At 36.2% G+C, this 27,575-nt stretch overlaps 1 protein-coding gene across 13 annotated transcripts; it reads right to left on the bottom strand.

Moving 5' to 3' along the window:
• Window positions 1–103: 103 nt before the first annotated feature.
• Window positions 104–27,534, bottom strand: Tomosyn (syntaxin-binding protein tomosyn). Of its 13 annotated transcripts, none has more exons than XM_068298483.1 (23): window positions 27,388–27,534; window positions 20,759–21,327; window positions 20,375–20,472; window positions 20,109–20,297; window positions 19,695–19,829; window positions 19,555–19,618; window positions 19,277–19,484; window positions 19,125–19,200; window positions 18,886–19,040; window positions 18,633–18,814; window positions 18,080–18,568; window positions 17,849–17,988; window positions 14,945–15,122; window positions 9,940–10,873; window positions 2,283–2,399; window positions 2,034–2,156; window positions 1,844–1,963; window positions 1,305–1,778; window positions 1,133–1,241; window positions 976–1,062; window positions 808–903; window positions 621–745; window positions 104–462 (listed from the first exon to the last, which is right to left on the bottom strand). In XM_068298483.1, the coding sequence occupies exons 2-23, from the start codon at window positions 20,879–20,881 to the stop codon at window positions 206–208; spliced, it is 4,479 nt and encodes a 1,492-aa protein (XP_068154584.1). In that variant the 5' UTR covers window positions 20,882–21,327; window positions 27,388–27,534; the 3' UTR covers window positions 104–205. The 13 variants fall into 13 exon arrangements, 12 of the variants coding, with proteins under 12 accessions (XP_068154584.1, XP_068154586.1, XP_068154588.1 ...); XM_068298485.1 differs by lacking the exon at window positions 9,940–10,873 and adding an exon at window positions 4,510–5,143 and having other exon boundaries at window positions 27,056–27,514; XM_068298487.1 differs by lacking the exon at window positions 9,940–10,873 and adding an exon at window positions 4,654–5,143 and having other exon boundaries at window positions 27,056–27,514.
• Between the last annotated feature and the right edge of the window lie 41 nt (window positions 27,535–27,575).

Genomic DNA, 27,575 nt, shown 5'->3' with positions numbered 1-27,575 from the left:
TGTGTTTTTTTTTTTTTTGGTCTATATATTTTTATTAAAAACAGTTTTTTTTTTTTCATTTTTTTGTTGTTTTTGGTTTCTGTAAATAACGTGACGACTTGAAAACAGAAATTAAATAAGTGTACTTTACTCGTAATGTAGTAGAAAGTGTTATAAAAGCAATATTACAATAACTGTGGTAGAATTGGCTCCTAAAATAGATATTTTACAACTGATACCACTTTTTGTCTTTATATTTAAGCATTAATTGATGCGCTGTACCGCTGAAATCTTGAGCTGTATTGGCCATACGCTCGGCGCGCTCCTCTAACAAATTGAGCTTCTCGCCACGCTCCATGGCCAACTGGTGCGCACGGCTAATTTCCGATGCGGCTGTGGAAGCACGTTGACCAAGCTGCTCCAAATTGGGACCCGGTATATGCCTAGCAACGGAACGATTCGCTTTCCCGCTTTGCTCGCCAACTGTACAAAATAATACGAAAACAAAATAGATTGATTACACATTTACATCCATTATTAATCAGCATTAATTAGTAATGTGATGACGATTAACGATGACTCGAACCATCTAAAGTAGCCTCTTAGTTGGTGTTACTATAGAGGGTACTAACAATACTTACAAAGCTCTTCGCGATCCAAAAGTTTGGCGCCACCACCAAAAAGACCCTTAAAGAAACCCTCCTTAGGCTGTTCGGGCATTTCGTGTACCGTATATAGTTCACCCATCATCTCCAAAATAAATTGACTAAGAATCAGAAACATTAGCTTAATACATATGGTAAGTTAAATGTTAAGTAATATGCTTACCAAAATTCCGATGATATCGTGAATTTTTGAATTTCGGTGGGCGATGCCATGTACAATCCATGACCTTTATGACTAAAGCAAAATATTTTTGATATTCTACGGAAACGAAACGATAAATTATGTAGTTTTTGAAATGCCTTTGGTATTTGTAACTTTTTATAAACTCACTGAGTTGTATCTTCATGAACAATGATCTGTTGACCCCATATCGAAAGCATTGGATCCACAATTCCCTGTTTACATTTGGTTTGGAAACTAAAAGACGCCGAAAGATGAATGGATTACAAATACGAAACGGATTTTGTAATGAATGAATGGTTTATACCTTAAGTCCATAAGCGGTAAGAAATCAGTATCCAATAACAGTTTTAGACTAGGAAGACTATGTACCATTAGATGGCCATTCGAAAGATAGGTTGCTAAGCAAGAGCCATCTAAACGAAAGTAAAGAATATTAAATCGATATCTTAGTTTAATTCTTTTATCTATTCATTTACCTTTCATCGTGATAGTTTCTGCCTTGACTGCAAAATCCATTTCCGATAATTGTATGCGATTGATGCAACATTGATTTGCCACATCGAAGACTTTTGTTTGCTTTTCGCTAGCGATTACGATATATTGTCGATCGGTGAGTGTTTCTAGGCCGGTGCTAACGCTACCGCTTATGCCGCTGCTACTGGCGCTGCTGCTGCTCATACCACCGCCACCACTGCCTCCTCCTGCTCCCCCTGATCCACCACCGGTGGCGCCTCCGCTGCCACCACTACCACTAATGCCGCCGCCGCCAGACGCACCGCCAGTGCCAATGCCACTGCCGCTGCCACCTGGCATATTAGCCGCAGTGCCACTGCTTACAGCTCCACCCGACATGCTACCAGCCAGGCCAGCAACCGAAGTGTTTGATATTGTATTGGCAGTTGTTGGTGTGAATGTGGGACTGGTGCGGCTACTGCTCTTCGTGGGTGTGCCTAATGGGAACAAACATCACGAGATGCAATGAGGTCTGATCTGATTCGGAACTAACTCCACTTACGATCTTTTTTATCCTTATTTTCGTCACGCCAGGTCTCAAATGTATATGGTATGATCGATCCGTATGAGTCTAGAAAAGACATGGAAGTTATGGAACCTTTGAGTCGTACTACGGGGCCACCTGAAAAACGATTGAAAAGGAGCTTGTTTAGTCAATCCTCTTATTGCTGGCAATAGGTTTAGTCATCTACCATTTATTGTGATCAAAACTGGCTGAGATTTGCGCACATCGCGCTCCGGCATTGTGATGAACAATGTTAATATTGAACCAAAACTAGTTCCAATCCATAAAGTAGGAACGAGTGTCAAAATATCTGAAAAACAATTCAATCTGAATTAGAATCACGCATACGCACAATGTTATAAATACGCACAAATGTATGCTATGAAAAATATTTCATACATGCGCTCTAATGTACGCTATGAGAAATACAACTTACCATTACGTTTTGCATAACTCTCGATGAAAGCTAGACAAGTAACAGATTCCGAGGAAGACATATCAATGCTGGACATTGAAGATGATCTGGATCTTGAAAAAGTGCCATCCAATTTATCTGTAAGGGATTATTTTCGGTATTGTTGTTTTTTGTTTGTTTTTTTTTTTTTTTTTTGAGAGGGGGAGTTTTTGGGAATATATATAAATAATTAATTGATTTTGAAAAGCAAGGAGTGAGAGAGAGAGAGAGAATGAAAGAGAGGAATAAGAAAAAGAGAGAAAAAACAGATTTACAATTACACAAAGATATTTTAGATGTTTAATCAAAGGAAAATAGGAAATAGAGAGAAATAGATATAGAGAGAGAGAGATGGAGATTCAGATAGGAGGTGATAATTTGAGAGAGAGAGAGAGAGAGAGAGAAAGAAAGGCAGAGAGAGATATAGAGATTTAGATAGATAGAGAGAGAGAGAGTAAAAGCGGCGGGCGGTAGTAGGCATAACTTTTGATTTTAAATTTTTTAATAATTCGTTTTGTTTTTTTTTTTTATCATTTTCAATATTTTTCAAATTGAAATTGGCGGCAAATTTGCTATTTAATTAATCGCTAGGCTGCTATTAAAAAAAAAAAAAAAAAATGTATGTAGGCTGCTTATTGTTGTACTATGATATATATGTGTGTGTGTGTGTGTATACTGTATGTGTATGTGTGTAGTGTGCAAAGTGCTTGAGCTGAGCTTGTATTAATCTCTAAGAACATTTCTCAGTTTTAATAAACTAAACGCGATTTAAACCGAGTTTGTTTTTATTTTGAGGTCTAAAAACATTCACATGTGAGGGCGTGACTTAATATGTGTGTGTGTGTGTTTGTGAGGTTGTGTTTTTGTAGAGTGCCTAAGTCGATATTTAATTAGTTAAAATTTCTGATCTTTATTCTTTTGATTGATCTAAATCCAATTATCGAGATTGGAATCAGAACAAAAACCGCTTAAGCTGAATTTCTGTAGAGTTAGATTTTTAAAGGGAGAGACATTTATTAGTTTAAATTTTAATTAGATTTTTGTTGTTTTTTTTTGCGTTTTTTGTTTTTTATTTTCTGGTGGGTGCAAGCGGCAGGCGTCGGCTAAATGCTAAATATTTAAATATATATATATGTATATATATAGATAAGTGTTTATGTGTATGTGTGTGGTTGGGTGGGTGTGAACTATGCAAAAAAAAAAAAAAAATAAATTATACACTTGTTTATAGTATGTATGTATGTATGTATATAGGAAACCAAGATCAGTTTTGCCAATGCAGTTAGATTTTCTAATTTATTTTTTGTTGTTGCTGTTATAATTGCTGTTGTTGTTGTTGATGTAGTTGTTGTTGCTGGTTGCTTTTGTCAGAGAGAGAGATAGATAAAGAGAGAGAGAGAGAGAGCTAGCGTGCACAATACCGAGCGATGGAGGAGAAAGTTTAGAGAAAAACAGAGAAAAAGAGAGATCGAGAGAGAGAGAGAGAGAGAGAGAGAGAGAGATAGAGCAAGCGAGCGAGCAAACTTTACAGTAAACAGAGACAAACAGAGAAAGACAAGAAAAAAATTTATAATTTTTAGTTTCTTTTTAATCTAAGGGGCCACGATCGAGCTAGCGAGAGAAACATTAACAGAGAGAGAGAGAGAGAGAGAGACAGAGAGAGTCAGAGAAGAGCGGACCCAGAGAGAGGGAAAGCAAGACAGAGACAGAGAGAGAGAGAGAGAGAGCCAACTTTTGCCAATTTGGCCTCCTCTGCCCTTCCCCCTCTTCATCTTCTTCTTTTTTTCTTTCTTTTGGCAAACCACAAGCAACGTGCACCATTTGATTCAAAGTGTTCGTGTGCGTATACGTGTGTGTGTGTGTGTGTGTGTGTGAGTGAGACAGACACAAACAGAGAGTTTTGAGCGAGCGAAAGGTGTAGAGCTAGAGAGACACACAGAGAGAGAGAGAGAGAGAGAGAGAGAGTCAGAGATAGACAGAGAGTCATTGTGCGTGTTGTGCTCTGTGTTCAAGAGTGTGTATTTGGGTGTGGATGTGTGTGTGTGCAGACACATAGAATGCTTATTGTTGTTGTTTGTTGTTGGTTGGTTGATTGGTTGTATGGGTGCATTCTTGCTGTAGGTTGCAGGTTGCAGTTGTTTTTCTTGTTGTTCTGGTTGTTGTTGTACTAGTTGTTGTTGTTGTAAACTGTGCTCTGTCGTGCTCCCACCTTGTGATTTGGACTTTTTGAAAGATTCATACGATGTCACTGACTGCTGTTGCTGTATAACGGATGTTTGATGCGAATGCGAATGCGAGTGTTGATATTGTTGTTGTAGTTGTTGTTGATGTTGATGTTGTTGTTGATGCGCACCTGCACCTGCCGTTACATCAACACCATATCCTGGCATAGGCCAAACCTCAGTGTCAAATGATGTCGATATGGATAAACTGGACGACAATTGATGTTGCAGTTGCTGTTGTTGTTGCTGCTGCTGTTGGTGTTGTTGCTGTTGTTGTTGTTGCTGCTGCTGCTGCTGCTGATGATGATGATCAACGCTGCCGCTGCTGCCGCCCGCACCACCACTACCAATTAAACCACCACCATTACCGCCACTAACAACACCCGCACCTGCATCATCTGCACCATAAATTGAGCATGAGCCCGCTCCCGTTCCCGATCCCGCAGCTGCCGGCGGCGTTGGATCACCAGTCATCATCATCGGCGGCTGCTGTGATTGCTGCTGCTGCTGCTGTGATTGCAGTTGCTGTTGTTGCTGCTGTTGCTGCAACTGCTGCTGCTGTTGCGATGTGCTTGCAGTTGCAGCTGCTGCGGCGCCGCCAACGCTGCCACTGCCATTGATCTGGTCAAATAATATAATTAAACAATAAACAATATGGAGACGAGAGAGAAAGAGAAGATACACACAACATAAGGTGAGAGAGACAGACAGAGAGAGAGAGAGAGAAATAGATAGATAGATAAATGCACTAAAATGATTGAATGGAATTTTCACATTCGTTTCGGTTGTCTTTTTTATTTTTATTTTTTGGTTTGGTTTGTTTTGTGTATTTGGTTTGCTTTTTAGAGTGTCTGTGTGTGTGTGTGGAAGTGAAAGTTTTTGTGTGTTTATGTACGTGACAAAAAGTTGTAGCATACTTTTTTGGGTTTAAGGCAGACACGCTGAACATAACGGTTAACAAAACATATGCATAACAAAGTTTTCTCTCTTTTTGGTGAGTGTGCGTGTAAGGGAGATAGCAATATTAACAGAGATCAGAGTGAACCAGAAAACTCAAAAAATATAAAAAATAACTTTTTGAAACAACTTTTTCTTGTTCTTCAAACAGAATTTCAAAACGCAAAAATTTGCGGAAAAATGCAAAAAGGTGTTGAACAATTCCAGTCCAGTGTTGGACAATTGATTTTATTTTTATTAATGGAATAATTGAAATTTCATTCAAATGAAATCATGTTTTAAGATGTTTTTATAAAAAAAAAACAAAACATTATTAAAATTTTAAAAGGTTTTTTTTTTGTGCAAAGTTAATGTTTATTTTCTGTGTTGTTTCGTTTAATTCTGACTTTGAAAATGCCAACAATTTAGAAGAATTTATTTCTTGAACTCTTGAAAAGTTTAACTTGAAACTGAATCTGAAGTTACTTGAACTTTTATTTGATCAGATAATTGAGTATTTGGTTCTGGTTGTGAATGTGTGCGTGTGTGTGTGTGTGTGTGAGTGCATGGTGTGTGACAAACGCGGATTTTATATAACAACACACATATATATGTATGTAATGGCGGTATGTATGTATGTATGTACATATATAGCGAGCGACAGATGTGATGGACGCATTGTTAGGAAACAAATAAAAATAGGTGACAAATGGTGAACAAATTTGGTGATAAAGGCGAGACATATAAACACGACGAGAAAACACCAACCAGTATTAAAAGTATATATATATATATGTATATATAGAGAACAATATTAAGAATTTGATGTTAATTGAATACATACATATGTATTTTTGCTTCATAGACAACAGAAATAAATGAAGTTAAACAAACAATCCTATGTATGAGTAGTGAAAAATATACATACATACATACATAAATATATATATATATATGTGTTTCTTTTTTCTCTCTTCATAAGTTTTTGTTTCAATATGTACATTAAGTGTGTGTTTTTTCAACTGAAGAACGACTAAGAAGAAGAATAAGAAGGCATTATAACACAAAGCAAATGAAAGGACAACGTTAAAAAGGCAAAACTCAACAACATCAAATCAAAAACAAAACAAAAAATTATATAGAATAGATATATATATATTTTTTTTTTTGTTGTGAAATTTTTACAATATTTTTTAACATATATATTGTATTTTTCGATAGAAAATTAACAAGTTACGCTGACAGAAAGGATGGGAAGGGGAAGAGATGGGGGGGGACACACTTCAGACAAAACGACATTTTCTGCACAATTTTTAGAGACAGCAACAGAGAAAAAGGTAGAGAGACAGACAGAGTGAGAGAAAGGGAGAGGTCGATAGGTGTATGTAAAGTTTTGTCCATTTCTTGCCCTCGTCTTGATGTTCAGTGTTGATTAATGTGTAAATATAAATAGTTCTTTGAATTGGTGTACACATATTGGTGAATAACAAGATAAAGTTAGGTTAAAAAGAATAAAAAATGACAGGAAATAGATAAAGATCATAGAAATTGGAGTAGAATACTTGTTTCATGTTGAATGAGACGGTGAAATGAAACAAACATACAAACATTTTCCCTCTGAGCCCTCATATTGAGCTTACATAACAGATTTTGCTTTCAACTATAATTCTCCCATTCATTCTTAATTTGTGTATATGTAAAAGTATATACATACATATATGGTAAGTATGTATGTACAGAGGATAGGTTATATAGAGAGTCGCAACATTCTTCTCTGTGAGTTTGGTATAAGAACAAAGTGATATGGTTACATTTGAGGTCATAAGTATATGAGTTTTCGATGCGATGATATATAATTTTTGTGTGTTAACAATTTCGTTCAATTTGATTTTCTTATTCAGTTTAGACAACAGTTATGCATACTATATATTACAAATATTTTTGCTTATATACCCATATAAAAGTATAGGTAAAGAGAGAGAGAGATAGACAGATAGATAGATAAGAAGAAAGAGAGAAATAGTGTAGAAATTTGTGTCGTTGATGTGTAACCGCCGCCTTTTATGCTTGCCGCTGGCCTCTACTCTGCTTCTACTTTATCTCCTCCATCAATATCATTGTTAATAACTTTCTTTTTCTCTAAGAAATTTGTATGTATTTATGTGTATATATGTGTGCGTGTGTGTGTAGGTGTAAGTGTAGGTGTATTTATGGTTTTATATATTAAAAAAGTACATAATATGTATATACTTAGAACGCTTTGGTGGGATGAAGGTGGTTCGTTGTCGGTGCTGGTGATAAGTGCTGCTTCTGTGTGGTTGTGTTTGTGTATCGATGTGTGTGTGTGTGTGTATATGCGTGCATGATCGTTGCTGTATTATGTAGTTGTTGAATTACCAAAGAACTTCCATACAATCACATAAAGGCAGTTGTATTGCAGCTCTTCTGCAGCTGTTGCCTAGTTTTTGGAGTTCGATTTCGTTTTTCGTTTGTTTTTTTGATTTTTTTTTTTGGTTCAGATTTGTTTGTTGAAGGAAGAAGAATATATAGAATATATATAGTAGTAGTAGTAGTAGTAGATAGTTAAGAAATTCATTCATTGTTATTTTTTGTTGCTTATTGTTGTTGTTATTGTAACTATTGTTATTGTGATATTTGGATAGTGCACATTTTGGCTTAAACTATAATTGTTGTTGTTGTTATTATTATTATTGTTGTTGTTGTTGTTGTTGTTGCTAAATACAAGTTGCTTGGCTTGGTTGTTTTTTATTTTCTACTACAAAATGCAAATTTTCCTTTGGTTATTTTCAAAAATCATTAAAATGAAGCCGCTGTGTTTTTATTTTGTTTTTTATAACAATTTCCAACATTCAAACATTTAATTTGAATTGGGGATTTTCAGGTTCCAGGAGAACGGGCAACATGATTTCAAAGGGTTCCAAGGGGGTGGGTGGGTGGTTGGTTCTGGTTTTGGTTTATCGGTTGGTTAGTTTGGGTGGTTGAATTTCGGGCTACTTATGTTTATATATATATGTATATATGGCATAACAAAAGTTTCTACAAACTTGCTTGCTTTTTATTTATTTTGTTGCTAACTAAACACAAATATTTAATATATAAGGAATACATAAAATAAAAAGGCAAAGAAAAAAATTTAATTAACATACTCTTAGCGACGTCTATAGAAAACAATTAGGGAGACAGGGAGGGAGAAAGGGAGGTAGCGAGGTGAATGGCTAAGGGTGGATGACCAAAACTTGTTTTCGGTTTCGATCAATTAACCAGGCCGACATTTCTGAGGTCTTGACGAAAAGTGTTTTAAGTTTATGTTTAAGTTTATCTTTTAGAAATTTGCGGGTGCTGATTAGGAACCTGCACTAAGTTTTTTGTCCATCAGGAACTCCATTTAATTTAAATAAACACAATTCTTAAGGAAATAATTTCAATTATTTTTAACTTTTTTGCTAAAATATACAAATAATACCTCACCCTATGAATAGTTTTTTAAAACGTGTGAAATTCACACCCAAAAGTATGCTATAGATAGTCGTTTTGTTAATTTTAAAAAACGTGTGGAATCTCTTGCAGTAATGTTAGCAACAAGGATCATATTTAAACAGGACATTCTATATTTGACCTTGTATAGCATACTTTTGGGTGTCATTCACTGAATCTGGAGGTGATGGCCAAAAACCGAGTTCACATCTGTATATTCTAAATCAGCTTACCCCAATTAGTTAGTTAGTCACCACAAAAATCATGTCGGCCTGTGTCTTTATCACATTAATTGCTTTAAGGGGTATTTAATTAGGTCTCTTAATCTGTTTGGCTGAATATATGTAGAAATTAATGGATACATGCCAAAGTTCAGTCAGTTAATCAGAAACAAAAAGGATCAAGACTTCGCTTCAAATTTTTTTTGGCATTGCTTAGAAACTATTAAATAAGGTGAAAACTTTCTATTTTTTTTGCCATTTAAGGGTAGTTGAAGTTGGCCCTTTCTTTTCTAATGATTCGATTGAATATTTTGTGGACGTTATAATCTATATGTAAATCAATGTAGATTAACACCATTTCAATCCTAGACACAACGCCCAAAAGTAGACATGGTAAATCAGCATCGTTGTTATCATTATCAATTATAGTAAGTAAGTTTGTGTGTATGTATGTAGGTATGTATGTATGTGTGTGTGTGTGAGTGTTATAATATTTGTATGGTTAAGAGTTTTAACGTTTTTGTTTTAAGCCTAGCGATCAAATTTTTGTTGTTGTTTGTTTGGAGAAAGTTTTCTTTCGATCTTTCTTTCGTTTCGGTTTCTCCTCTACACCCGCACGCTTTTCTCAATCTTCACGATTGTCAACGTTTGAGAAATCGTTCGATTTTGGAATTGTATGGTTGGGGATTTGAAGGGGGTTGGTGGGGGGTGGGCAAGGGCGGAGGGGGTTTTCTTTTGATTTTTCATGGTTCGGGTCATACTTACGTATCTTTTTGCCGCCACTCGTTGTCAATGGCGAAACATCGTTTTTCAATGTTTTCACGGCGCTGCGTAAGTCACGTGGCTGATATTTGATATTAGGTACCGATAACAGACGCTGATCACGTGACTTCTCTTTGAATTTTTGACGCGATGGCTTAAGTGGTGCCTGCTGCTGCTGTTGCTGTTGTTGCTGAGTCTCCGGTGACAGTGGCAGATTGTTGGGCCGTTCCCCGGATGCCGCAGATGCTGATGATGTTACTGCTGCTGCCGACATTTGCTCGAAATCGACACGTTTCACCGGCTCATAACCATCCGGCGTCTCGCTGATGGTGGAGGCACGTATTTTGGCTCCACTTGCAGCGGCAGCTGCACCACTACTACCACTGCCACCACTTGGCGTGGCTGCCTCTGAATTGAGGGCCATTGTGTCAGCATTATCATCTTCTTTGCATTCCTCAGCGGATGCGGCCAATTCATCGACACTGCTACCCTCTGGGGAAGTCTCCTTGGTTGCATAGAAAATTGAACTATTCTTGATTGACTCTATATCGGTATTGACGTTGAGGCCACCGATTTTCATATTGACTTTCGATAATTGACGCTTTAAATTGAATGTTTTCCATGACATGGATTTGCGACGATCAGCAGCTGTTGTTGGAGCTGCAGCTGCAGCTGAAGCCGGAGCAGCCGGCTCATCCCTCTGCGGACTCTTGGCCATTATTGATGAGGCGAGATTTGATGCAGTTGCTGATGATAAACCACTGACAAGTGTTTCTTTGGTACTGTTAATCACCTGTGGTGATTCGCCGCTGGGGGAATTGGGTCGAGAGGCGCTTGAGGATTCAGTGGCGGGCGCCGCAGTTCCTGTTGCATATGCCTCATTTGCCTCGGGTATGAATTCAATTGATGGACTATCCGGGCTAGTTGTGTCGTTTAGCTAAATTAAGCAGTAGTAGGAGGAGTAGTAGTAGTAGTGAGGGGAGGTAGTTGGTTTTTTTTTTTTTTTTTTTTTTTTCTATATCTGTTTAAGTTTTTTTGTTATGGGCATAATTTTGTTTTTCTTGTTTTCTTTTCTTTTCTTTTTTTTTTTTTTTATTGAGAACAAAAATGTTGTCAAGGGGAATTTTCATAGTGGAGTGGAGGAGGAGGTACAACCGGTTCAACCAATAGACGCATCACATCCAACCAAATAAAGAAACAAGGAAACAAAACGGATTGGCTGGAAGTACGAACAATCTAACAACTAGCTGGGGTAAGAATCACATACAACAAGTTTATATATACAGTTACAGTCAATATCATATCGATAATAGACTAGAAAATCAATATATCGATTATCATGCCGAAATTTCTAAAGAGTTTAAACTTGTTAGGTTACGACTGAGAGAATGGTTATACAACCATATCGATATTAAATATCAACATGACGATAATTTCAATAAAATGGACGGATCCAGGCGGGATTCTCGATCTGAAGATGAAGTCTGGACACTCCCCAACATGTCTTTATTTCGAAAAACTTTTTACAGCTCTCCCAGTCTTTGAAGTGTTCGTTGAAATCCTTACTGTCGCATGTCTCTAGTCCTTTCTAGATCCGTGCCTGCTCGAAATAAAAACTTTCTGAACAAAATCGAACTAAACTTGAACCGTTTATTAACCCTGACTGAATACTGACTATTTCTTAAATCAATTGGGGAAATTATTTAAAAAGGTTCATATCCCGATCTATAGAAATATTTACAAAATTAAAAAATTATTTTTAATTTTTTGTTAAATTATATGACAATCGATTAAAAACTCACAAGGTTTAGAGGGTTAACTCATATTTTAGAACGATTTTTGACATAAAATGGAAAACATATAGTAAACAACAAAATATATGTACATATACATACATATATACAGCAAAATATGAAAAGCCACAATGTATGTACATAAATGACAATAAAAGCCATCATCGTCATCTGATGGAGCAGCATATTCGGAAATACAGTTTATCGAGTGGTTCACTTTTATAAATAAAATTTCAAATTATATTTAAACGGAAAAATCATAAAGAATTAAATATGAAATACCAGATTTTCTTTTTCACTTGAAAGTAACGATTAGGTTAACCTAAGCAGTTTTAATCTCATTGAACCTAAGCAGTTTTATACTCATTTATCCTAAGCAGTTTTAATTCCATGTAGTCTGTTTACCCTGGGACTAACTATTTGACTATTTTTTTTCTTAAATAGATTCTTCTTGCCCAATTCTTGTTGCAGTTGATCGTACTTCTATGTATATACATAAATATAGTGTTTGTGTGTGGTTGTACAATTAGCAATACGCTGTATTGCTGTCGTTTGTGTGTGTGTGTGTGTTTGTCTCTGTGTGTGTGGGTGGGTGCTTGTGTATGTGTACATATATTTGTATAAAATTGGAGATTCTTTTTTTAACATGTGTTTTTTTTTTTTACCAACAATACGAAAGGTTCTGTTTAAGACTTGAAACAATTTTTGTTTTTAAGATTTGCAAAACTTCAAAAATGTGTGTGTGTTTCATTTTTTATTTAAATACAGACACACACACATACGCACACACATACAGGCAATACATACAGGATAATAGAAGTGATTCAACTACGTACATACATATACATATACACACACATACTTTTACATACGTACATACATAGATACATACATATGTACATATACATATATACATATGTATGTATGTACATACATACATATGTATATGCAAATCGCATAACATGAAATAAATTAATTTGTGATTTATTTGTATTTTATTCGTGTTGTTGGTGTTTTTTTTTTTTTTTTGTTTTCTTGTTTCTGTTTGTTAATTTATTAATTTAATTAAATGTTACATTAGAGAAAGTTGAGAGGAAGAGAGTTTTAGTATTTAGGTTGTTAGTTTAGTAGCAGAAAAGTAGGCAATGAAAAGTTTAGGCCTAACATTCGCACACACGCACACTAGGCAAACACACGCACATTCATTTCGAGCTCTAACCAATTATTAGTAATCAGATTTACATAAACATACACATATGTATGTATCCGAATATATAACAAATTAGTTAGTACAGAGATAGAGAGAAAGAGAGAGATACACACACAGAGATAGATAGATAGAGAGAGAGAGAGGGAAAAACACTGAGGACTTGTAAAGAATACAAAATGGACGTTTCGAAACAATTTCATAGGTTTCTTTTTTTGTTGTCGTATGTTTGCTATGCCCCACAATAATCAAACAAACCAATTTCAATCAATCAATCAATCAATCAATCGTTCAATATAATTACATTCTCTTTACACATATATGTATGTATGTATGTAGGTAAAGGGCGGCGAGCGCGGGCTTTTAAAACAAATTCAATTCCAATTCCAATTCGATTCAATGCATATAACGTGCAAAAAAAATAACATAAATTTAGATATTTTAATTATTAATAATTAATTTATTCAATTTAATGATTTACCATGCTGCATTTTGTGCGTTCAGAAATGTGAATAAGATAGAGATAGAGAGACAGACAAAGAGAGAAAGAGAGAGAGAGAGAGAGAGAGAGAGAGACTTAGAGATAGAGCGCGCGGGCGAGTGAAGGATTATAATTATAAAGGGCAGATCCTAGCCAAATAACTAACTGACCCATATAATTGGACTTTTAATTAGTTTTTCACTTTTCATTTAATTTCAACTTTTTTTATTTTTTATTTTATTATTTTTATTTTTCAGGCAAATGAAAAATTCAATAAAATAGGAGAAGAGAAAAAAACACACACACACAGACTATATATTTATACTTTTTCGATGTTAATTGCAACAGAAAGAGAGAGAGAGAGAGAGAGATAGAGCGAGAGCGAGAGAAAGATAGATAGACAAATATAGCTATAGGTCAGGTCATGCTTGACCTTTCAGTTCAAGGTCCTTAGAAAGGCCTTAGAAGAAAACGCACAAAAAGTCGAAAGGGAGGGAGCGAAACAAAAAACAAAATCAGAAAGAAATATTTAAAGGAAACAAAATGAAATAAAAAACGAAAAAGAAAAATATTAAACAAGAGTTGAGTTGAGATAAACTAACAATAAGACTTTTAAATGTTAAATGTTTTTTTTTTTTTTTTTTTTGTTACTAATCTAATATTATATATGTATGTATGCAAATATATAAGTAAATTTTGTTTTTTTTTTTTTTAGTTGGGTTAGTAGTTAGAGGATTATATTTTATGTAAGTATCTATAGATTCATATAAGTTTTTATAATTATATATATGTATATATATATATATATATAGTAAGTAGCAAGTATAGTATAGATATTTAGTAAGTAATTAGCTTGCTTAAGTGTTTGTATGTTCTGCATATGCATTTGTATATGTATGTATGTATGTGTGTGTGTGTGTGTATCTGTGTGACTGTATTTAAGTAAAAGAAAAACAAATAACTAATCACATTGCTATAAATTTCGATACAAATATCGTACAAAATAAAATTGAGAAAAATCGAATATACAATTAATCTATGTATAGCAAAAAAGAAACAATAAACAATTAAGACATAGACTGAATTAGTTTAAAATGTGTGTTTAAATTTGTATTAATTTTTAAAAAACTTTATCTTTTGCTACGTATATTCTTGTTTTTAGCATTTAGAATAGAATAAAAAGAGATAATTTTGATTCAGTTGTTGTGTGTGTGTGTGTGAGAGAGTGTGTGTGAAATGAACGTACTTAAGTTGTTGTTGTTGTTGTTAGCACAATTGTTGTAGTAGTTGTTATTGTTCTTGTAGTTGCAATCGTATGCAGTAAGTATGTATGTATGTATGTTTGTTTGTTTGTATTGTATATATAGAAGAGTATCTGGCGATAATTGTCATTTTGTTGTAAATGTTGTGCATGTAGTTGTTGTTGTTGTGGTTGCTCATTCTCCATTATCATTTACTTTGTGTAGTTTTTTGTTTTGTTTGGTTTTTTTTTTTTGGTTCTTTTGGATCGTTTAAGATCACACTTACCTGATCTGAACTAGGCGAACGGCTTTGCTCCTCTTTATTCTCAATACGTTTTGGACTTTTTGGTGTTCGCGAATAAGGATCATGTGCGCCATATAGATCGGGACATGCAACACTCAATAGGCAAATTTTTTGGATTATATCAATTATGACAAGTCCATATTCGGTACCATAAGCCATTCTAAAAATACAAATTAAAAATCAAATACAACAACAAAGAAATTTATAGAAAAAAAAAAAAAAAAATAAAGGAACAAAAATTACAAAGATAAGAAAATAAAAAAATCAAAAAATGAAAGAGGGCAATGAAATAGAGCAAAGAATCAAAAGTAGAGATAAATCGAGAAATTTAAGTAATTTTCAGTATTTCAGAAAACCAAAGATGAAAAGAAACAATTTTGTAGTAGGCGGCATACGAATTAACAAATAAAACACAAAACTTAAAAAAGAAATGAATGCATTTAAGTCGAGCCTTGCCGACAATTAGAAATACCCTGTACCAAATATTTAACTACGGCAAACTAAGGCACACACACACACACACACATTCTCAAGGAGTTTGCTACTTTTCCACTCATTCTGTTTTTAAGAAGCTATTCTAATGGTTTCGGATCTTTATGAGTATCCTGCATGTCCTTATTCTTTATACTTGTTGAATGGCAGACGTATAAATAGTTTCAGCTCAATATTATGAAACAGTTTACTCAGTCACTTGTTATCTTTAATCACTTGTTCTGTCTGTCACTTGTTCATTTACTCAATTATTTACTGTCTAACTTGTTTAATGGTTCTCTTATGCAAAAAGATAGTGGGAAAGAGAGAAAAGTGGGGGGAAAATAAAGCTAAACATATGAGTGAATGAGCAATTGAATATGTGATTCAGTTATTATTTGAAATTTATGATATTTAAAAAGAAGTGATGGACCTGACGACGAAGGTCTTCACTGACTCATTTTTTAATAAGTGAATAAGTTCAATTACTCACTCTTTCACTTGCGCACTCTCTGATGTACTCGTTCAGTTGGCTGACTAACTCCTTTTCTTTAGTCTGCACTGACTTATTTGCTCAGATTGTACCAACTATATCATTTTCTGATCGATTAAAGCACCTTCTACTACAGATATAGCATACGAGCCCATATTGTATATTCATTAGGAAATCATTTAATGGGATATGGTTATTAGCTTGTTTTAACTAAAAATAAAAAAGAAATATTTCCCTAGAAAGTTAAAAGAATATTCGTTTTTTCATCAATCATTGTTATAATTGGTCAATGATTCCAGTTGATGCACTTATCTAGATTTCGTGTGAGGGAAACAACTGAACAAGTGATCTAGTGAGCAACTGAGTCACTGATTAAACAAGCAATCAATTTAGTGAACAATTTCGTTCACTCATTCTTAAGCGACCTAACACTCAGTAACAAACCTTTTTTATAGGCAAAAATTTCATATTCTGGCTATTTAAGCAAACTATCTTATTTTTTAGAGATCTGAAGTCTGAAGTCTTATTACATTGGAACATATTTTTATTTTAGCAACAAATTTGTCCTCCTTTTTAGTGTCAATGACTCGTTTGACTAGAATCTTGGCTAGGGAAGAGCTTTCGCAAGCAGGACCTAATTCGCATTATTTTCTTATATTTTTTTAAGCAATCAAAAACTGGCTTAATGGTTATGAACTAAATAATTACAGACGGACTAGGCTGTAGAGTAGCAATTGGGGATTACGTTAAAACACACACATACACACACTCACACTCACACACACACATATATATACTTCTATAAATAGTTTCTAAGCAAATGTTTCCTTCTAAAAATGTTAAGGTGAAAGGATAAAAGTTACAGGTAAAGGCATAAGGTACAGGGTATACAAGATAAATCACAAATTCAATTTCAAACTCAATTAACTTTCGACGCAAGCACGCACACACGCAATGGAACGTAACGTAACGTAACGGAACGGAAAGCGCAACGTAACGCACGCCACGAATCCACACATACAAACACGCACGCACGCACACACACACACACACACCAGGCACTAAATTGTTGCTTTTGTGTGTCCAGTTGGGTCCGTTTACGGTCCCAGTCAGTCATTCTAAATGTTGTTGGCATTGAGGCAGGCATTAATTGGGTGGTTAGGAATGCTTGGTTAAGGTTAGCGGTTAGTTAAGGGTTGGGTTCAGGGTTTGACATTGGGGGTTTGGGGCATGGGGCATGGGGCATGGGGCTTGGGGTTTTGTCAATATGTTTACTTCTTGTTCTTGTTGTTGTTGTTGCTTGTTGCAGCAACTGTTGCATATACAGAGAGTTTTGTATGTATGTACGTTACGCGTACACTACGAAAATACACAACGCAAACAAAAGGCAATTAACAAAAGCTTTAAGTGCGTCTAGAGATGGGGAAATGTAGGAGGCGGGGGCGAGGGCGGTGTTTTAGTAAAGGCTCTTGGTTGTTTTGTTTTGTTTTTCTTTTTTTAGTACGACTTATTAGGGCTTTAGTGTGTCTAGTCACAGGCTTTTGTTTTGGTTTTGGTTTTTTTTTTTTCAGAAAACGTCATGCATTTTGATAGGTTTACAAAACTAGACTACGTCTAAAATTCAAATTAGTTTTTGGTTTTTTTGTTTTGGGTTTAGGGGGTCCGGGGTTCAAGGGGCAGGAGGTTTGTTTTCTATAATTAAAGTCCTTCATTTAACGCCATGTTGTCCTGGTGGTGGTGGTGGTGGTGGTGGTGGTGGTGGTTGTGGTGGTGTTTGTTGTGTCTATGCGTGTGCTGAGTGATGTGTGATCGCTTGGTGGTTGTTGTTGTTGTTGGTGGTGGTGGTGTTAGTGGTTGTTGCGGTGGTGTCAGTGTTGATGAGAGTTTGACTTGACTTTTGGCTATTGACTGTCTTTACTTACAGGCCATAACTGGAATTGATGCACAACGAGGTGACCTGGACATTACGACGATTGGGACCAGTGGTTAGGCATACCAATTGCGATTGAAAACCAGGTGGCTTACGCTGGGCTCCAAAACGTACTTTAAGATTGCATTCCGTCTAAAGGGAGATCAAGAGAAATCGTTTAAAACTTTAATACTCTGACTGATAAATAAGCCATAATCAATGTGCTTCCTGAAGATGAACTAACCTTATCCGACTCACTTGACTCGTTCTTTTGCACTTGATGACCCGTTAGGAAATCACATTCCGGGGATGTGCCATATATATCATCAAAATTCTCATAGAGTATTGGTATCTCAAGCACAAGCACTTCGGATGTCGATTCACATTTACGGAATTTGAACAACATCACTTGGCCCATGGCACCGGCAACACACAAGCGACGCGATTCCGAGCAAAGGAATATCAAATGAACGGCCAATGGATTATCGGTGTCGTTTGGATGCGATGATGCAACATGTCCGCCGCGTGGCTTCTCAAACATTTTCGCCGTTTTCAGTTTGTACAGGATTTGTAATGTGCCCGCACCGGAATCCCAAAATTTCAAACTACCATCCTGATGACCGGTAATAACAATCTCTGAATAACTGCATGAAGCGGGCGACCATTCACCGCCCGATATGGGCCATTCCCGTTCTGAGAAGCAACTTTTTTTACTAGTCGTTGTGCGACCAACCTACAGAGATATAAATGTATGTATGTGTAAATACATCTAAAGGGATTGTTGTTGGTAAACTCACTGAATAAAAAGCAGGAACCAAATCCGATGGGCAATCGGTTAAATATGTGCAACATGTAACAGGTGATTCGTGTAAGTCCATTGGATAAGGCGATTCAAAACATGGAAAACCGGGTGTTAATAAGTCTATTAATACTAAGTCATATTGAAGTAGCACAGCTATGGCATACGGATCTTGGGTTTCTAGAAAGGTAACAAATATATATATATATTCAAAATGATCATAGAGAAAATAAACCAACAAAAAACTATACCACATGGCCAGGGATTTTCACAGAGGGTTATGAAATCGCAAACGGTGTGCTCCATTTCCAGAACCGTTGTGGCCTTGCCCACCATAACAGTAATACAATTCGATTTGGAGCCCTTTTCGGATGGCATACCGCCAGAGAAAATGGTGAAAGTTTCACTAAACCAAAAGAAAAGAACAAACCAAAGAAAATGCTTAGACATATATCAAGATAAAGAGAGATTTTATTCCCATTTTACTTACCCAGTTGTGCTAGACTTCAAGTCAACTTTATATATCGGTTTACATTTTTCCGCAATGCCATCTTTATTAATTTTTGCTAGAGAAAAACCAATAAAAAGAAGTTAATATATATATTAATAAATATTATGTTTTAATATAACGGAAATCTTTACCATGCGGACAAACTTGTGACTGCGGCTTGGGCTGCGGCTTGGTGGGCCACGAACAAATGGAGCCATCTGTGTGCGATGATACAAAATATTTGCCCTCATAGTGCCAGGCCAATGATTTAACAGCCTCGGCAGCCTGCCATCGTATCTCAGCGCATTTGGCCTTTAGATCCCATAATACAAGCAGACCACATTCAAATGCAATAAGCAACTAAACAATGGGAAAATGGAATTAACAGTTTAAAAGAAATTCAATTTGAACATTTTCCAAGTTTTCATACCTTGTTTGCATCCAATGGATTATCACATAACGCAATCACAGCACCTGGATGACTAGTTCTAACCCTGAAATGCATAGATGAAGCATTTATCTGCATTCTCAAGAAACAAAACAAAAGCAGGCACATAATTGGATACTTACACTTCAATTGCTTTATTCCAGTTAATAATATATCCACTAAGTGCAAATGTATCTATGTGAACAACGTGTATGTTACCCTTCTCGGTGCCCACATACAGCCATTTGCTTCCTACAGGCAAATGTATGCAAGTGACCCTGACAGTCCCAAGCACACATAGACAGACAGACAAAAAAAAGAGGGAGAGAGAGAGAGAAAGGAAATTTTAATTAGTTAAGCTCATTTAAAACGTAATTAAATTCTCTACACTTTTGCTAGTGAGAAACATTTAGTAAATGGCTTTATATGGCCCAGAAAACGTTTTCAAGTGCATTAAATTTGCATCACGTTGGGGTTTTTACGTTGCCCCACCCCCCAAAAAGTATGCAACAAAATAATTGAACCGTTTTGGCAGTCTTTGGGGGGAATTCACTTACCGTTCTCGCTGAAATTTCAGACTCTGCACAATGCGCGGAGTCTTTTGGCGTATGTTCCACAAATGTATGGTATCGTCGGCGGTCACAGTGACCAATGCCCCCTCATTGACCAGAAATTGGGCAAAGAGTACAGCACATTCAGATTCGCCCTCATGTTTGGCATGAGCATCGACCCCAGGTCGACCCAAACTAGTTTTAAATTGAAAAGTTTACATTAGCATAAGGTGAAAAGTTTATTTTAGATTCATTTTTTATAGTTAACTTACATGCGTATGTAGCCGGATTTATCACCAATCGCTAATAGTTTTTGTACAGGATCAAAGGCAAACGATGTGGGCGAAAATGGAAAGCCATGCCGAAAGGTCTACACACACACACACACAAAAGAAAAAAAAGAGATTAAAATTTGTTATTGCTCACAAACACACACACAGAGACAGACAATGTCTTCTTATTAGTTTTTACACTTTATTTTTGTTGGCTAAGAAAGACATCGGTCATAGCCGCGTGTGTCTTATGATAGTTTATTGAAAGTTAGTGCAGCTACCAAATAAAACACCCGCTAGCTGCAACAAATGCTCCATTAGATTGCTCACTCTATATGGACAAATGGAATTTTGGATAGTTGATTTATTTCTTTGGCATCTTACTTTTTGTAATTTGAAGTGATCGGCTTTCAATTGCTCTTGGATTTCCTGCTCTTGTCGTGTGGCTTGGGGCTGAACGCTTTGTCGAAATCCATCTAGAACTCCTTTGAATGTGAACTTTTTCATTTTTCTAACATGAGTCGATCCTCCACTTTCACACTGTCCGGCACGAAAAAGTAACAATGACGACAACGACGACAAAGAAGGCGATCTCGAGAAGAATGCGCTTTAAATGTTTGGAGAAGACTTGGTTGACTTGGTGTTAAGGACGTGGTTTTAGGGACGACGTGTGGCTTAGTGCCTAAGTAAGTTAAAGACGGAGTTTCAGTAGATTTTAGTGCGCTGCGAGAGAATGCCAAGTGGGTTTTTTGTATTTGTTTTTGATATTTTTGTGTTTTTTTTTGGTTTTGGAGGGGATTGCGAATTTCGTTTTTAGAGTGTTTATATTTTCTTTTCTTTTTTTTTTTTAAATCTTTTGCTCGATTAAATTTTACGGCTCACAAAGTTTTTTAGTTGTTGTTGTTGTTGTTTATTGGGAAGTGAAACTAGATTAGCAGTAGTCGAGTCAAGTGCTGTAAATAAACAAAAAAGCGAAAAACACAAATGGATGAGTAAAATTTTAATTTAATTTAATGTGGTAGAAATGTAAACAAAGTTTACAAATTTCTATAAGAAATATTTACAGATATATGTAGGTATACTTTAAACTACGCTTTCGTTCTGTCGCTTCATTGATTTATAATTCTCAACTTGTTTAAATAATGTCACAGCATTACAATTCTAGAGCAAAGTCTACTAATGAGAGAATGTATAAAATATTTTCCAGCCAATGAAAGGACTTTGAAAACTTTCAGAATTGACCTTGGTTTTTTAGAGACAAATAATCGGTTGTACCCTTTGATTTACGTCTACGGGGTTATTCATACATATTCTTATTTCAATTCCATTTCCCTTCAGTGTTCAGAAGACTCAAGGTGTAAATGGACCATCAATTGGGATTTGATGTAAATTCAAGGTAAAAGACACTTAACGCAAATGGGATGAACGTTGTTATATGGAATTTTATTTGAATTGTCGATTGAAGCCTCAGATTCCCTTTTTAATTCTAAGCTGAATCTCAGTAATTTCGCATTTAATTGCAATTCGTGATGAAAGCATTTAACGAGTTAACTGATATGATTACATAAATATGGATCATCATCAATTGGTTTACGGGGCTGGCGATGGGATTAATTAAGATTAATTTATGGCAGAGCTGAAGAGTGCTGGGCGGTGGTGATGGAAGGGGGGTGGGTGCAAATAGGAGGTGGCACGTTTCAATCTGAATCCTCTTTTGTCTTTTAATGAAAATAAATGAGATCTAGAGGGAGAGAGATGATGCTGTGGATGTTGCTGGCTGCTGTTAGGACCAAAGTGATTGTTATAGTTAATTGGAAATACACACGGATACACAAACAGATTGAGAGAAAGAGAGGGAGAGAGAGAGTAAGAGAGAGACCTATGACTTCGACATTATGTTGCACAACAATACACCACATACACACACACACACACACACTTACTTACTTACAATAGATACTATGTGTGTATATATATATATCTATAGAGAAGTAGAGTTTTTCCTATATGCACTTTTTGATGCCACACAAATCGATTTTTCGCAATGTCGTGTGGCTATCCCTCCCTTCTAACAGCCCCCCTTCTAGCCAACAAGCTTCTTACCGAACCTATACTATATACTATATGTACCTTCATCTATTTCTCTCTCGCTCTCACTTACTCTCACTCTCGCCCTTTCTCTCTCTGCCACTGGCTCTGTCTCATTTTCTCCCTGTCTTTTCAAATCTCCCGCTGTTTCTCTGTCTCCTAGTCAAACATATATTCCTTTTTTGCCTACTTTTTGTTATTGTTGTTGTTGTTGTTGCTGTTGCTGTATTTGCAATTGTTTACGCTTTGACAAACAAACTCTCACACATACATACATATATATGCATACATATGTATGTATGTATATACATACCAGCAGCAGGGTCGCTAGGATATAGAGCATACATAAAGGAGCGCAACAGTACAAAGCAAAAAAAAAAAAAAAAAAAGAAACGGGGGAAAAAATGAATCGTTGGCATACTTTAAATTTAATTTGCACAAACAAACGGGAAAGTGAAGGGAGCGAGTCAGTGGGCGGACGAAGGAGGACATATAGGTTTGGTAAATGTGGTAGCACCGTTTAGTGAGTGGAGAAGTGTATGTAAGGGGGAAGGAGGGTTAACACATGGCGCCTGACCGACGATGGACCCTCCAAAAAGAAGCTTTGGTAATCACACAAAGTGTTTGCGTAGCTCTGTATGTGTGTGTGAGTTAGTGCGTATGCGTGTAAGTGTGAGCATTTCCTTCTAATGATGATTAAAATACCATTGCGTTAAGCCCTAAAGGGGGAAGGAGGAGAGTAAAGAGGAGATGCTGCTGCTGTTTGCCCAAATCTGTGTATGTATGCCATATTCTTTGGATGTGTTCGTGTGTGTGTGTGTGTTTGTATGTGTGTGTGTGTGTGTGTGCGTGTGTCTGAAATCTGTAAATCGAGGTTATCTATACTCACACACACACACACACACACACACGCACACAGAAACACATTGGGAAGTGAGAATTTAGCATTTTAACCTTCCATTTTTATTTTTGCAATTTTTTTTAGCTTGTTGCTACTCACATGTTTTTCTTTGATTTTTAACTACATTTTCACTGCACTAGTAACAAAAAAATAGCAACAACAACAACAGCGAAAAGAAGAAAGTGGGTAAAGAGGAAAGGGGATAACCGATTTCGATACGTTTTCGCCTTCAATAATTATTTGTGTGTGTTCCTTTTATTTTAAGAGGGGAAAAGGTTTTAATTTTGTCCCTTTTCTTTTGGTTGGTTTTTTATATTGCACTCTTTTAGGGGCAAGGAAGAAAAGAAACAAAATGAAAATCTGAATTTACGAATGTGGGAAGAAAAAACTGTTTGGCATTGATTTTCAATTCATTTCGCGCGCGGCCTGAATTTGTTGGCGTTTCATTGGCGAGTTGTTAAAGAAATCCGTTTACATTTACTATACTAATATATAATATATATATACACATATATGTATGTGTATATATAGCCCACAAAGATGTATTGGAGGGAACCGAATGAGAGAAACGAAAAAAAAATTATTATTTGCTGCTGTTGGGTTAGCTGGTTAGTTGGCTACTGGCTAGAACTGTGGCGTCGTTTCAGTGTGAAGGCATTTTGCACCTTAAAGCCAGAGATAGATATAGATATATATATTTAGATAGAGAGAGCGAACAGAGAATCAGAGCAGAGCACAGTGGCAAAGAGAGCCATACAAATATACAGAGAGAGAGAGAGAGAGAAAGCTCAGCTTGTCACTAGGACGAGGACGTTTACTCTTACTCCAACCTTCCCCCAAAATCTTTACTTCAAACACACACACACACACACGCGCACACACAACATCTACAAACTGAAATAAAAGTCTGTGGAGAAGTAGAATTAATTTTTAAAAGAAAATTTACACCAAATTTTTCATTGCCTACTTGTAGGCACTGATTTTTTTCACACTTTGCTTGGGAATACTATAGCTACGCAACTTAATTTCAATTTCGATTTCAATTTCTGTCTAGATTCCCGTGTCCTACTGCTGACATGTGAGTGTATTTCCCGTTAGCATGGGAACCATTGCGCATGCTTACGCTAAGAGGCTCACACACACACAATGAGAGAACACGTAGTAAAAAGGAAAGCCTGGGAGAAAGCTAGGGCAAAGGCAAAAATGTTTTGCGAGCGCGGTCACATGACTTGACACACACACACACACACACACAGATACACACACATACACGCGCACACTTGCACGTTAAATATTGTTGAGGCAGCGCAGGAGCAGCCTCACTTCCATAAGCCCACCCCCTTAGCTACTATAACCCCCCACACCCAACACCCACCCTCCCCACGTGGTGCTCACTTAGTTTGCCTTTACTTAAATTTGATTTATGATTTATATTTCTTTGAAACTCCCTTTTGACATACATTTTACATATATGCTACATTTTTACAGTTGCGCTTTAGTTTCTTTTTTTTGGGGTTTTAGTGTTTTCTACTTATTTACATTAATTAATTTTTTTTTGCATTTTTTTTTGTTTGCTTTTTGTAATATATATTTTTGCTTCTTCTAGTTGTCGTTTTATACGTTGTGGGGGGCCAAAAGGAAAGTCAAAACTGAACTGAAGTCGATTCCGCGCAGTTTCCGCACGTGTCTGTATGTATTTAGCCAATACACAGCAACACATACTCTCACACACACACGCACACACACACATACACACAAATATCCTTAGCAGATGTGTTATGCAAAGCAGCAGCCAAGCCATGGCCTGGAATCGATACTTGTTGTTGCTAGATGAGCAGGTACTGGCAAGGGGCGCAAAAGGAGTCATCTCTCAATGTGTGTGTGTGTGTGTGTGTGTGGGGTGTACATACTAAAAAATTGCTGTAAGTTAAGTTTTTATCGCCATGACTTCAAAAATACCCTGTGTACAAAAAAAAAATGATTGCCATAAATCTATTAATAGATCTATTCCTTTTACTTTAAGATCAAGTATTTCATTTTAATCCGTTGAATAAACATTTATTATGTTCTAAAGAAAACATAATTAATATTAATAGACATAAAACTCTTTGTAAATCCAACTAAGAAAATATCCATCGAGGACATAAAAACGAGACATTTTTTTTTGGCTTATTTGTTTTTAGGTCGTTCCCGACCTAAACGGTTTCATGAATTGGGAATCTTTCACATAAAATCGATCATATAGACATTTCGAAACCTAAGACCCATAATCATATTTTTCAATAGACGAAATGGCTTTTGATTGTGGTTCTCCATTTGGCATCCCCTAAAACTGATTCTTTTAACCATGTAAAAAATATGAGTTCTCTCATTAAAATGTTATTAGCTCAAACAAAATTAGAAGTATGATTTTTTTTCTTATTACTACTATCTAAAAACGTAATGGGGTGGGATTAGGGGAGAAACAAACTAATCATTTCAACATAATGTTTCTACATATTAAATCTTCAATGAAATGGCTCATAAACTCATAAATGATTGCCATAAGACATAGAATATTAAACAAAAAATTGTTTGCATTTTGGTTGACCTTAATATACCCTTACATTTTGCTTTTGTTGTTGTTGTCGTTTTGGTTTATGTGGCAAGAGGACTGACTGGTTATAAAAATTTAATTTACTAAAATGTAAATATTACAAAATACAAAAGCGCCACCACCACCATCAGCACCACCAACCTCGCCACAAGTCCACATGCCCCACCACTCTGCTAAATAGTTGTAAAATTTGCATTGAAATTGTAATGGGTTATGCGAGGCAATGTGCTAAATGTCTTTTTGTCTTCCATAAGGGCCACACGCAGGTTAGGGAGCCAGGGAAACGGACTAACCATTATCAACAAATTTTTTGCCTCTCCTTTCCTCTTTTTCTACTACCCCTAAAGAAATATCATTCCACAGCAGCTCCTGTCACTGGCGCTGCCAAGTATGCAATAAAAAATTTTTGCTCATTTTATATGGGCTCTTGCGTCATACATATGTATGCGTGTACACGCTTACGCGTGAGCCTGTGTGCGTAAACGAATTTGTGTGTGTGTGTGGGTATGTATGCATGCGCGCACGACAAAGAACAATAAGAAACTTGTTGGGGGCGCACACAGGTCTTAGGTCTTAGATAAGGCGAGAAGCAGCAGCAGCAGCAAAACGTTCGGGCTATGGCGACTCGACTTAATCATACTAGATTTAAGTGATTCATCTGGCAAAAGGCAAAATACAATAAAAATATATATACATACATATATGTATGTACATACATAAATGAAACAACGAAACGTTGACTTTGGTGATGATGAGAGCTTTTCACACACATGTATAAAGTTACTGTGTGTGTGTGTGTGTGGAGGAATTTGTCGAGTGGGAGTGAGAGAGGTAGTGGGGGAGAGAAAAAAAAAACAAATATGTTGTCATTTTACTTTATCAGCAGCAACAACTTCTCCCCTCTCCATCATCTACTCTTATGCACTATGGGGTTCAATTTCAATTACATCGACATTACAAAAAGTATAAAGTGAAAAAATTTAACAAAAGCGTAACAAAAACTATAACATCATCAGTAACACCCACATCTCGACCGCCAAAACCATCTCCCCCAGCCTCACCCCCCGTTCCCGTTACACACTTTCATGGCGCCCACCTGTTTTGATGGCGTTTCTCCGTCGTGTTGTGTCTTCTTTTTTTCTTTCACTTCTTTTAAAGGTTGATGTTGTTTTTGTTGTTGATTGCTTTTGTCAGAAAGTTGACAAGTGTTGACACTTGCCCACGCGTTTGGGGCTAATTAGTTAAATTATTTGTCAGCAAATGCAATTAGTAGCAAACATTTTTAACTTTAGATGGAGAGTCACGAAAAAAAATAACGCAGGCACACACATATAATTATTAACAAAAACAATAACGAATAGTTGCTGCGCTGTAGAAAGGGGGGGCGGGCGGACTCTAAAGCTATGGTGACAGAATTGTATTATTTACTTTTGTCCACTCGCGCTCAAATCGGCCATAAGGTTAATGAGTGTGGCATCAAACGAAAGGGAAAAAATTCGGGAGCACTGACTCGGGTGCGTCTTAGCGAATTGTCACTTAGTTTTTACACAATTAACAAAACAAAATATGGTATTTTATCTAAGCGTTATCGATAACAAATGTTGTAAAGCACAACA

The sequence above is a fragment of the Drosophila tropicalis genome, unplaced genomic scaffold (genome assembly GCF_018151085.1).
Source record: "Drosophila tropicalis isolate 14030-0801.00 unplaced genomic scaffold, ASM1815108v1 contig_867, whole genome shotgun sequence".
Lineage (NCBI taxonomy): Eukaryota > Metazoa > Arthropoda > Insecta > Diptera > Drosophilidae > Drosophila > Drosophila tropicalis.
The sequence above is the reverse complement of the archived record's forward strand: the minus strand, read 5'-3'. Positions and strand labels throughout refer to the sequence as shown.